This window comes from Hippopotamus amphibius, chromosome 1 (genome assembly GCF_030028045.1).
Source record: "Hippopotamus amphibius kiboko isolate mHipAmp2 chromosome 1, mHipAmp2.hap2, whole genome shotgun sequence".
NCBI classification, from domain to species: domain Eukaryota; kingdom Metazoa; phylum Chordata; class Mammalia; order Artiodactyla; family Hippopotamidae; genus Hippopotamus; species Hippopotamus amphibius.
Window position 1 is genome coordinate 38326656 of NC_080186.1, and position 12444 is coordinate 38339099.

Sequence of the window (12444 nt, forward strand, 5' to 3'; positions counted from 1 at the left end):
GAATGCATATGCAGGAGGAGCCTAATTCAGGCCTGGGAGGTAAGAAAATGTTTCCTGGTGGAAAGGTATCTAAACTGAGGTGCAGAGCCAGGCAGAGGTAGGATGACAGGAATAGGTGATTTTCCAGGCAGTTAGCAAGTGCAAAATCAGGAGACCAAACACCACAAAGAGGGATGGAACACATGGCTGGAAGCGAGGCAAGCACATTTCTCTGTGAATCATATCCTTCCTATTAACATTCATCTTGCTGATTTTCAGCCAAAGGACCCCTCATTTTTGGAGGGCTCTGACAAATAGGGTCAACTTTTACTTTATTTTGCTAATCTCACAGTATTGTGCTTGCTTGTCTGTCTTCTCCACTAGACTGTTATATCCATGAGGAAAGTGGGCCTGATTCTGATTCTGTATTCTTACTGCTTACACTGGGTCTAACTAGGCACTCATTGAATGAATGAAGACTCTAACACATGTTCATAGAGAGATAACATAGTGCAGTGTGGTTAAGAGTGCAAACTTTGGTGTCTAACTGCCTTGCTGTGAATTTTGCCTCAACCAATTATTTGCTGTGTGGACTTAGGCAGTTTTCCTATCAGTAAAATGGGTATCATACATGAATACTGATGGTCCCAGGACTGTTATCAGGATTATATGATACAATGCATATCAAGCATCTGGCCCACAGGAAGTGCTCAATCAATGCTAGATATTCTTTATCTTACAAGTTAAAAAAATCAGACACTTATAACTTTGAGCATTTCCTCTATCACTCCATAATATAAAAATTTACCTTCAGTGCTAGAAATTCCTGGCAGGGAGACAGGTCTTAGCTGGGCAGCTTTCTCAATCTGGCCTCCAAGGGATCGCGGGAATTTTGGCAATGCTGATGGCTTTGATGTGGAACTCTGAACTTGCTCTGTAACAAACAATATACGGTTTTAGTATTACTGATCTGACACCAAATTAAACTAGTATTGAAGGTCACCTTTTAGGGCAATTTCATATTTACTTAATTGAAGAGAAACAGCCAAGAATTAAGTAGCATAGTGACTACATGAAGGTAAAGAGATGGACTGAGATGTTTTGTGGATAAGTGAAGATCAATCAGCAGTGGTCCCACCAGATGCTCTTGTAGTACAGGTTAGCATTACACATGTTTAGGGTTGAGAGTTCAAGCTGCAAGTGAGAAAAGCACTGGGTATTTGACATCCTAGGAGCTGTGCTATGAGGAGCCCGATCTGGGGGTATGTGTCACAGACCAGCTGGTGCTGAAAGAGTGCTACATACGATTATGTAGCACAGTGTTAGGGCAAGGCCTCCCACTGTACTTTGTCTCCCACTTAAAAGAGAATAAGAGAAGTTGTATTGCTTTTCCCCAAAATGAAAAATACTTGTGGGGGATAGGGGTCAAAACCAACATAATCTAGTGCCTTGGTTACATCCTCATAGAGCAGCACCAGCAGAGGTTAATGCCTCTGCTAATACTGATTAGGTTACGGCCCTGCCTAAAGCCAAAGGCCCTTCCAACCCAATGATGCCATTGTTATTTGTTAATGGTTTTTCAGAAGGACTAATATTTATTTTTAAGTAAATTTTATGCACTTACAGAAATGAAGACTCCCGTAAACAACATTTAGGGCTGGTTTAATACACGCTATGACAGTAATGTTTTTGCCTATAATTGGATGCAGACAGCATGGAGAAGTCTATTTCCAGCTAAACATTACCCATTCTTTCCTTAATAGACTGGAGTACAAATCATGTGCAAAATGGGCTTTTTCTAAATGAAAGCAAAGTGCAGCAGCTTCATCTCGGTGCGCTCGGGCATCACTCACTCAGTGCCATCAGTCCTGCTGGAACACCTTTCTCCACTCTCTGTGTGGGAGGCGAGCTGCCCAAGCCTGCGTGAAATATTCAGAAGCCGACCCTGAATAGCTCACCTTCATCAGCAGTCTCTGGAGGCCTGCTGCTCTCAGGTTTGTTTGTGAGAGCACTGATCAGCTGCAGTTTCTCTCTGAGCTTGGATACCTGAGAATCTGAACTATCTTCTTTCTGTCCAAAACAAAGATCACAGAAGGTTTAAGGTGGACGGAAGACCGCATCTGATTCTTCACAATATTCTCAAAGACTATTTAGCCTGTAGTGCTTGACCCCAAGTAGGCTCCCTCTGAAGGCAATGAAGGAGTCAAGCAACAATTACTAGAGATATCTTCAGTCCTCAGGGTTGATGAGGGCCTGGCTGGATTTGAGCCTAGACCATTAAGGGAACATTATGTTACAGATGATCTGATTCGCTGTGTGCATCTGGTGACGGGGAAGGCATGCATGTGTCAGCAGTAAAGGAAACGTAGGCTTGCTCAGGTGCTGTTGTGACACCCATTTCCTAAATGGGTAGGATATCGTTTTCGAGGTACTATTTCATACTAACTAAATAGTTTTCCTGAATAGTTTACTTCACCTTGTGACTAGATTGTTTTAGGCAGAGCTTTATGTCTTATCATCTTAAAAAAAAAAAAAAAAAGCAAGCAAACCTCAAGTATTTCCCTGATCTTCCTTCTCTCCTGCCATGGCAATGATTCAACTGGTGGCAGGAACTGTTAGGAACATAAAGGAGATATGATTTCTAATTCGAGGCCTTACTTGATTCTGTAAAAAATTTTTTTCCTCCTATCCTGCCTTATTCCCAGGTGATACAGTAGCATCTAAAAAATACAATTAATTATAAAAAGAGAGAAGTCTGGTTTCTGTGAGATCAGTCTCTAATTGCATAGGCTAGTGTGAAAAGTCCTGAACCTATGTTTAGTTAGAATATCGACCATTACACATTTCTTTTACTCTGTATATTTACTTATTTCTTTCCTATCCTTATTCTACCCTAATAGTTACTATATAGTAGATCACTCTTGTTTATTTAGGGAGCTAAAATATGGATGTATATAGCTAGAACTAGGTACTAAATGCTTGAATAATTTATGGCAAAGAGAAATTACATTTCTTTTGGATTCTTAGATGAGGTAGGACAAAGGGACTAAGATATTGGGGTAATGTTAAAAACACAAAGTGTCACAAAGTAAAGCCAAAAAATTCAGGCAAAAATGTGTCCTAGCTCTATTTTATTCTGGTATTTACTGTCAAAATCTGAACTGGTGCTGAAATCACTACCATTTTCCAATAGTAACCACCTGTTACTTTTTTGTGCTCAAATATTTTTGCCTGGATCTTAAATTTTTCTTGTCATTCTCTAGGTAATGTTAAAAACAATTTGTTTTGGGGGGGGGTAGCAGCAGTTAGAAAACTCAACAAAAGCGTAGCTTATAAAGCACTAAAATCTTAATATATGTGATTTTTATCTAGACAAAACAAAACTGTTACGAACAAGTATAGATGTAAAGCGTTACATTGAAATCTGCCTGACATACAGTTCATTTCCAAGTTCATTTCCTATGAAGCTTACATCCTTGAGCTTATCGAATGCAATGTGCATCTGAAATGATATTTCAGTCACTCGGTCACAATCTTTCTGGCTTTTCCTTTATTTTAGCCCAGATCTTATAATATTAAACAGTACTCTAATCACAGAGAATGCTGAAAACAAACTTTCTTTCTGGGATATCAAAGCACATCACAGATTGCTTGTCTTATCCTGACAATATGTCTGGGAAGAACAAAAACAGGGCAGGTGCAAGGTGAAGGGAACAGGCTGAAGCTTAAAGGGACTATGTATATATTGAGACTGCAATCTTTTTTTTTCCCCTTCCACCCCTGCCCTCCAAGAGTCTGTAATCTTAAAAATAAGAAATAATTTTTAGTTTAGACACCATTTTTAGATTATCCATGCCTCTGTTCCCCATCATTAGTACCGATAACTTACTGTGTTAGCTTAAAAGTCACTTCCTTAGGGAAGCCTTCCTGTTCTCTGTTAACGCTCTGTCATACCCTATACTTTTCTTTTGCAGCACTTATCATACTCCTGATTATCTGCTCGATTATGTGTTAATGATCTTCTGACTGATGGACTTTGAGCTCCACCAGAATAGGTGTCACGTGTTTATCCTGCACACTGTGGTCACACCAGCTCCTGCCTGATAAAATATTTGCTTATTTACCAATATATTAATTAACTAATTACTTTGTCTTGAAGTTTCAGCAAAAAAAGACCAAAGTGCTCCTTTTGAGAAAGAAGCAGATGTGCATGCATTTATTCTTACTTCAGAGAAAGCTACTATTATTTACCTTTATGCTCTGGGATTTTACTGACTCTATTCTGTTGGTCACTTGATGTAAAGACTCTCTCTTCAGAGTGGCAGCTCTATCATTCATCTTAAAGGGTAAAAGGAATAAAACAAGAGAAGATTAAAGGAAATCATTAAAACTTAAACAACATCTAGCACTTTTTAAAACAAACTGGACAAACTTGTTTAAAGGGTCTCGATGTATAACTGATTCACTTTGCTGTACACCTGAAACTAAGACAACATTGTAAATCAACTATACTCCAATAAAAATTAAAAAATAAATAAAAAAAATAAAGGGTCTCAGAACACTTTCAACAGAAAACCAGCAGGAGAATGAGAGGAGTGAGGGAGAAAGCCCTCAGAGAAAAAGCTGAAACTAGTCCTTCTAGTTTCTGCAGAAACTTTAAAGTATAAAAGGCGAGAGAACTTTACCCCAAACTGTGCTGGATATGATGCCGTTGGAAGACACAGTAGAACAGATGGTACTATTCACAATTTCCTCTTTTGGAGAAAAACCGAGTGGGGGGTGGAGGGAAGGGACAGTATGGGGAGTTTTGGGGCTGGTGGGTTTTCACAGTAAGCCTTGAAAATCAACCTTCAAGGCCTAATACTCATCAAATCATCCAAAATTCCTAGCCTCTACTGTACTTAGTTAAGCCAAGTTCAAAAGGGCTTTTAAAAATAAGGCTCCTTTAATCTCTACAGCTTTGTAGTAAATTACACACCTCTGTAAAGGAGGAGGAGGAACAGGTCCTCTTACTCTACTCTCAAAGCCAAGGCCAGGCAACTTGCCAAGGCTCCACTGCAGCAGAGCCAGTTCAAAGGCTGCTTCCTATGTGCTGGAGCTTGACTTTACTTGTGGGCTTGCTTCCAGCTTTGGCAGTTACTTGATTTACAGTACAATTTCCTGTATTTGGTTCCCATTTCTATATGCCTATGTCTTTGCTGTATGAAATCTTTAAGGGTGGGGCTTGCAGCTATTAAAAAATAACATTCATGGATTCCAGAACAATGTATATGTGAAAGGTGATTAAAAAAACCACCGCATTTTATCTGCAATAACATGAAAACCAGTAAAGCTTATGGTCTCTCAGCATCAGTGACTTAGTATTAGTACATCACTCAGGTTCCTCTTATGTAAAATGAGAGGATGGACTCAATGATCTCTTAAGGGGAGGAGCTGGTCTGACCTGATGTGTCAAATAGCTTTCCACACATTATCTGCAAGGGGATCCTCCTCATATGCAGATGAAATAGGACAAGTCTAAAAGCCTAGTTTGGGCTTAAAGAAACGACAAAAGATTCTCTAGTTACTGTCACTGCTCCCACCCCTAATAACTTAAAAAAGAAAAGATCCAGAAGACCTCCCTTGGAAATATGTGCCAGAGCTTCCCTACCATATGAGTCACCGGGAACATAAAAGGAAGCTTGTCATCTCTGCCAACAACTTGTGGTGAGGCTTGGCAAGCAACTGAACCTCTCTACATCTCCCTTCCGAATCAGGACTACACCGTCTGTGCCATTCACATCACAGAGCTAGCGTAAGGATTAAAGGAGACAAGGATTAAGCGCAACACAAATGTGAAGCCTCTCAAGTATGCCAGAAGTCGGTGTCTGAAAAGGTTGTGGAATGTCATCCATGTACAGACAAAACACACTGCAACACAGAACATGCCATAAAAGGTGTGAAGCGGCTTACCATGCTGAAAGACAGGTTCGCTCGCTTTTCTACCTTGCTCATAGCAACCAGATCTCTTTCTATCAAGCTGACTCTCTGGGTAAGATTACTGACTGTTTCATTCATCCCCTCGAGTTTAAGATCATTCTGTCTCTGCTACCCCACTAGGACACTGTTTACCTCCTCTAAAAAGTTGTGGAGGTACAGGATATCCTGGAGTGAAAATAAATCAAGTTGTGGAATCCAGCTAAAGACATACTAGACAAGCAGGCCAGCAGCACTGAACAACCATTATTATGTCAAGCTACTGAAATAAACTCCTTTTCCTGCTCTAGACCATTGATTGTCTGTCTCTGTTTTGTCCCTCCACTCCGAATTGCTCCCAGTTTACTCCCTCTGGGATTGTCTGACCTCAGTTAGACAGGAGAGGGAAAGAGGGAAGAGACTACCAACATGATTCACTCTCTGGTCCCAGAAAGCTGAGAGCTTGGGAATTGATTTCCCAATGTTTACCTCACCTGCTGGCGAGAAAACTTGCTGGGTTATTAACTGAAATGCTCATTAACCTAATTTGTCAGAACAAAACTACCGTAGGAACAATACCAATTACTGAATTGGCTCATGTAGCAAAACCATAACAGGTAGTGCATTATTTAGTATAAGATTCAATTATTTTTATTGACATTCTCCAGGACTGATTGCTATTTAAAAAGGAATGATGACTATAGGCTTTAAAAGGCATTAAACTCAGGACAGGAATTCGTCTTAGTGAAGACTTCTTTTATTCTCTTTAATGTGATTCTAAACTCAATATCCTTTTCCCTCCCCTGGTCTTTAGCCTTTAGAAAATCTTGATTTTCAAGAATATGCTTTCTAATGTTCTTAGTATTTACTATGACTCAAAATAGCCATCACTTTGAATCACTCGCTATCCACCCATCTTTAACTTGCCCAGATCGCTATTTTTCAAAAACAGTTTCAGATAATCTGGTCACTCTATGACTTTCAGGATATGAAAAGGAATTTACTCCACTGATCGACATGCAGGGAAAAAAAGCAGAGTGCCAAAGAAGACACAGGCAGCATGCTGGATCCCGGACTGAGCCACACACACCGCTTCTCTGCTCAGCTCTCAGGCAGGCAAATGTGTGCACGAGATGCCTGCTGAGGGACAACACTGAACCTACACTACTCAGGCCGCCTCCAGAGTTCACTGTGGTCACAGAGAGTTACGCCAGAGACAAAAGTACCTGTTTCAAATTCTCACTGTGGGTTTTACTGTCAAGTTCAGATGTAGCTGAAGGTGATGGAATGACCTGGTTGCTTCCACTGGTCTCCTCTAAGGCGTGCTGATTCTGTTAACAGGAATGAACGTTGGTATACGCAATAAGGAATAATTAAGTCTACTTATCCATCAGGGATGGACCTGGAACATCCCAGCTTCTCACGGGGGCATCCACAGATTAATCAACAATCATTTCCCAGGAGCCTTAGTGTGACCAGTCAGTCCTGTGCTAGACCTGAGGACACCAGGTACTTCTGGAGATGCCCAGCCTAAAGCCTGGGCTGGACCAGAAGCACCTGGACTATGTCAGGGAACTGAGGTCCTCTATTTCTCAGTCTCTGAATGGAATGAGCTCCCTAGAAACCATGCCTCCTCTCCCCATTACCTGTACTCCCAGAGAAACTACAGAACCACTGAATGTCCCAGGACCAACTCAGTCTGAATCTGGTTAGTGTCATCATTTCCCCAGGAGTAAAGAGATCTGCATGTTCAAAGAACAGCCAGTCAAGGAACCACTGGCTTTGGGCATTGAGCACAGTAACCAACCAATCATGCACGTTATTAGTTTTTCAGTTTGTACAGCACATGCCAAGAGTTATGTTTGAGGGTTACCCTTCCTTTCTCATCCCCTTCCCACTGCTCAAGTCTCTCTTTGCAGAGACTGAACTATAACAAGTTTATGTACATACACTTTTCCATCTAATGGAAAAGCTCTGTATAGCTGATTCAGTAGGAGGATTACCACTGGCAACCATGGAAGTTTAAAAGATGCAGCTTTAAGGATAATAGAATGCAACTGGTCAAAATACTTTTCCTTGAAATCTGAAATCCTAGATATTTGTCAACTGCTTTTATAGGAAACAAATGGTAACAATAAAGAAACAAGGAGGAGAGGAGGAGGAAAAAAAAAGAAAAGCCCCATGGGTCTAAAAGTATGAATTTTTGAGTTAGTAAAAAGTATTTTAGAAAATAACTACTTCGAGAAAATGCTTAAGATATTAAAATAATAATAATAATAATAATAATAATAATAATAATAATAATAACAATAATAAAACTGTTGAGGGGTCTTTAATATTACAGATCACAGTTATTCAGTGGCAGAATTGGAATTAGAATCTAGGGTGTATGGGTACCTAGATTAAGGCTTTTTCCTCTGGGTCAGCCCCACTAAATAAAAGTGAGGAGTACTTGATCTGAAGAAATGAAAAACCCCCCTTCCTAGAGCTCTAATATAGCTCAGGTCTCCTTGGTACAAACTGCCCAGTTTAAACTAGAAACTCGAAAGCTTGAAAGGAGCATGTAGGGCAGATCTAGAAATTGGTAGAGAAGTTAGGGAATTTTTGCATGCCTTGAACTGTCCTAATTTCACATATGTATCACTCATCTCTCCAGCAGGACAGCGAGGGCTGTGTCATCCTTTTTCACCCTTCATAAATCTTTCATGGAGCAGAGTATCCATTTGGAGATTAATTAAGGCCTCTGAATGATTGCAGACAGCTTACATCTGCATGGCATTAAGAGATGTTTGAAAACAATTCCTGAGCACTGTAGGGGTTTGCTTCTGTCTCAGTTATCTGTTGCTGTATAACAAATCATCTTCAGGGACTTCCCTGGCGGTCTGGTGGTTAAGACTTTGCCTTCCAATGCAGGCAGTGCAGGTTCAATCCCTGCTGGGGGAGCTAGGATCCCACATGCCTCAGGGCCAAATAACCAAGGCATAAAACAGAAGCAACACTGTAACAAATTTAATAAAGACTTTAAAAATGGTCCACACCCAAAAAAACCTTAAAATCATCCCCAAACTTCGTAGCTTAAAACAAGTTTATTATTTCTCATAATTCTGTGGGCTGACTGGGTTCAGTGGGGGTGGAGTGGCGTCCTGTTCCATATGGCATAGGATTGAGGTCACAGATGTGGCTGTATTCGACTGGGAGACTGGCTGAAGCTAGAACACCCAAGATGGGCTTTCATCCCCTGGAGCTCCTCTTTGCTTGGCCTCTAATCATTCCACAGTCTAAGAGCGCTGCCCAAACTCCTGATCCACAGAACAGTGAGAATATTAATAAACTGTTGTTTTAAGCCACTAAGTTTTAGGGCGATTTGTTATGTAGCAATAAATACGACACTTCCCCACTCCCCTTTCCTTCCTTTCCATTTTCCTTCCTACCCATTCCACTCTAAGGATGGTGTCTTAGTGCTGTATCTCCTCTACCATGTTTGCAAAAGACTCAGCTTTTAATCCTATCTACCTCAATTTACATATAGTAGAAAAATCAATCAACACTCCTTATCGTATGTTTTAAAAAGATGCCTAGTGAGGTCTGTTTAGGTAAGTGGAAAGTTGGTATCACACGATTACACAGCAAAGGGTACGCAGGAATATGCTGACTTTCTATAGCATTTGTAGATTTCCATACCATATTACTCTGCAGTAACTCCATGGTTTTCTTGTGTTCGTCCACAGTCTTCTGTATTGCCTCCACAGCAAGATGGACGCTGTTTAAAGTGTTGCCAATGGAAGCTACGCTCTGAACAGAAACGTGTAGTAGGGTCAGTGTTTTTTCCGTTTAAAAATTTTTTAATAGCTTTACTAAGATGTAATTGATAAACAATAAACTGCACATATTTAAAATGTATAACTTGATAAGTTCTCACACACACACACACAGATACACGTGAAACCATTACCACAATCAAGATAATAAACATCCCTCACCCCCAAGTTTCCTCATGCCCCTTTGTAATTCTTCCCTCCCTGTTCCCAGGCAACCACTGATCCACTTTCTATCACCATATATATGTATCACTATCTGTCTATCTATACCTATATACATCAGTTTACATGCCCTAGAATCTTATGTAAGTAGAGTGAGCATGCACTTTTTTTCCTTTTCCTATGGCTTCCTTCATGTAGCATATTTATTCTGAGATTTATGCATGTTGTAGCTACTCAGCAGGTTGTTGAGCAGCATTCCATGGTATGGATACATCACAGTTTATCTCCTGACCTGTTGACTGATGGGCATTTAGGTTGTTTTCAACATTTGACTATTACAAAGAAAGCTGCTAGGAATATTCACATACAAGCCTTCATGTGGGCATACACTTTCATCTCCCTTCACCATATGCTTGCTGATCATCACAATACCTAGGAGGTGAATGGCTGATCACAAGGTACACGTGTGCTTAACTTTTTTCCTCCATCTCCTTATCAATACTGGTATCCTCAATCTGTTCAATGTTAGCCACTCTAGTGGCAGTGTAGTGGTATGTCGTGATTTTACATTAAACACTGACCTAATGGTGGATTATTTCAAGTATCTTCAAACTATGAATTCCATGTAGCTTATATTGACACAGGTAACCAGAAACTACATGTATACATATATACACACGCAATTTTCATAGAGGAAAGCCAGATCTTTCCTTCAAAAAAAGACAAAAAAATAAAAACTAGTTTATGAATCTGGGATCCGTAGATAAAGTTCTCCCACAAACTGCCTCTATCAGGCCCTGCAGGCAGATGGCCAGAGCTAACACTGTAGACTGCCAGTCTCAGGAGCAAATGATGACTTCTGAGTAAAAACGGGTGGAACCATTTTTGGCTTTGGGAAACCCAGCACTGCAGGGATGAAGGGAAAACTCCATTTGGCAGCATGTGTTCTTCTGCTTTAGAATCCCAACAGTAACTACTGAGTGGAATTAGATGCGGGTAGTAGCTTACTTGCTTTCATTAGGTCTGAGGAGCCCAGGTGGACTGGGGACTTAGGAATATAATTCAGAAACCATTTTTTAAAAAAGGCTTGTCCTGGGATTTGCTAGATGGCACAGTGGTTGAGAATCCGCCTGCCAATGCAGGGGACATGGGTTTGACCCCTGCTCTAGGAAGATCCCACATGCCGTGGAGCAACTAAGCCTGTGTGCTACAACTATTGAGCCTTTGCTCTAGAGCCCGTGAGACACAACTATTGAGCCCATGTGCCACAACTACTGAAGCCCACATGCCTACAGCCTGTGCTCCACAACAAGAGAAGCCACCGCAATGAGGAGCCCGCACACCACAATGGAGAGTAGCCCCTGCTCGCCACAACTAGAGAAAGCCTGTGAGCAGCAATGAAGACCCTATGCAGCCAATACATAAATAAATAAATTAAAAAAAATAAAAAAGCCTTGTCCTAAGGGAACATCCAAAACCAAAAGAGTGTTACTACTTTGGTAGGTTTTGATCTTTCATTAAGATATACTGACAATTTTATAGTGTTCCATTAGTATTTTTAACGAAGGGTGTTTTTATTATACTAATAGCCAAGAATCCAAGAGAAAAAGAAATGACATTTTCAACATTAAAAAAAAAATTACATGAGATACATTGAAGTTAGATTTTCTGAGATGACCTACCACTTCAAAACTGAGCCACTTGTAATAAAAGTAGTGCCTGACATTATAAACGCACAGATTTGCAAAGAGACAACACACTGGCTGGAAGTCTCTAAGCTGGGATGTTATCCATGCAAGCTCTGTTGTTACAGAAGCTACGAGCATTCAAAGACATCCACTGTTAGAGAATCCTCCCTGGCTGGATGTATGAGCCCATCAGGATGCAGAAAGATAGTAAGCTCTTGTTTAAGATTTTTTTTTAAGGAAGCAGCTGACAGAGCCATGTGAACTCTAGAGCAAAACCCTGAAACTAGTATTCTCGCCAACTGCAAAGTGCCTGGCACAAACTGGAAGAAGCCCCACAAATATTTACTGAACTAATGAATGCAAGAAGAAACCAATTTCCTTTTTGAATGCAAGACTGCCAGAGCTGCTTCTGTATTAAAGGCTACAGAGGCCTACCTTTTTCCCACTTGGCCCTTGGGAATGATGGCAAAAAGAGTCTGGCCTCATCAAGGTTGTCCCTACTTTTTTTTTTTAAATTGTAAGCAGATGACCATATTGGACAAACAGCAGACTATAGAGACTGAGCACACACAGATGGTGTGGCTATAAAATAACAAGTTTTGTTTCTGGCTTAGGAATTTCTCACTCCTTCATGGAAACAATTTATATGTTTATAGAGCCTGGTATACAATCAAATCAAACTCAGCACACACTGACTTTTAAAAGTCAAAGATCCTAGGGACTTCCCTGGTGGCGTAGTGTTTAAGAATCTGCCTGCCAATGCAGGGGACTTGGGCTCCATCCCGTGTCCGGGAAGATCCCACATGCCGTGGAGCAACTAAGCCCATGCACCACAACTAGCG

General features: G+C 40.6%; 1 protein-coding gene across 2 annotated transcripts in view; it reads right to left on the minus strand.

The window, feature by feature from the left end:
- The window catches only part of EFCAB14 (EF-hand calcium binding domain 14), a 35626-nt gene that overhangs the window by 5581 nt on the left and 17601 nt on the right, over positions 1–12444 (minus strand). Inside the window, exons 5-10 of one of the 2 annotated variants that reach the window (XM_057709827.1) lie at positions 9616–9726; positions 7161–7265; positions 4231–4317; positions 2529–2591; positions 1938–2049; positions 788–913 (exon numbers count right to left, since the gene is read on the minus strand). In XM_057709827.1, the coding sequence (XP_057565810.1) occupies positions 788–913; positions 1938–2049; positions 2529–2591; positions 4231–4317; positions 7161–7265; positions 9616–9726 (604 nt within the window). The remainder of the gene's footprint in view (positions 1–787; positions 914–1937; positions 2050–2528; positions 2592–4230; positions 4318–7160; positions 7266–9615; positions 9727–12444) is intronic. The other variant, XM_057709835.1, reaches the window with a different exon arrangement.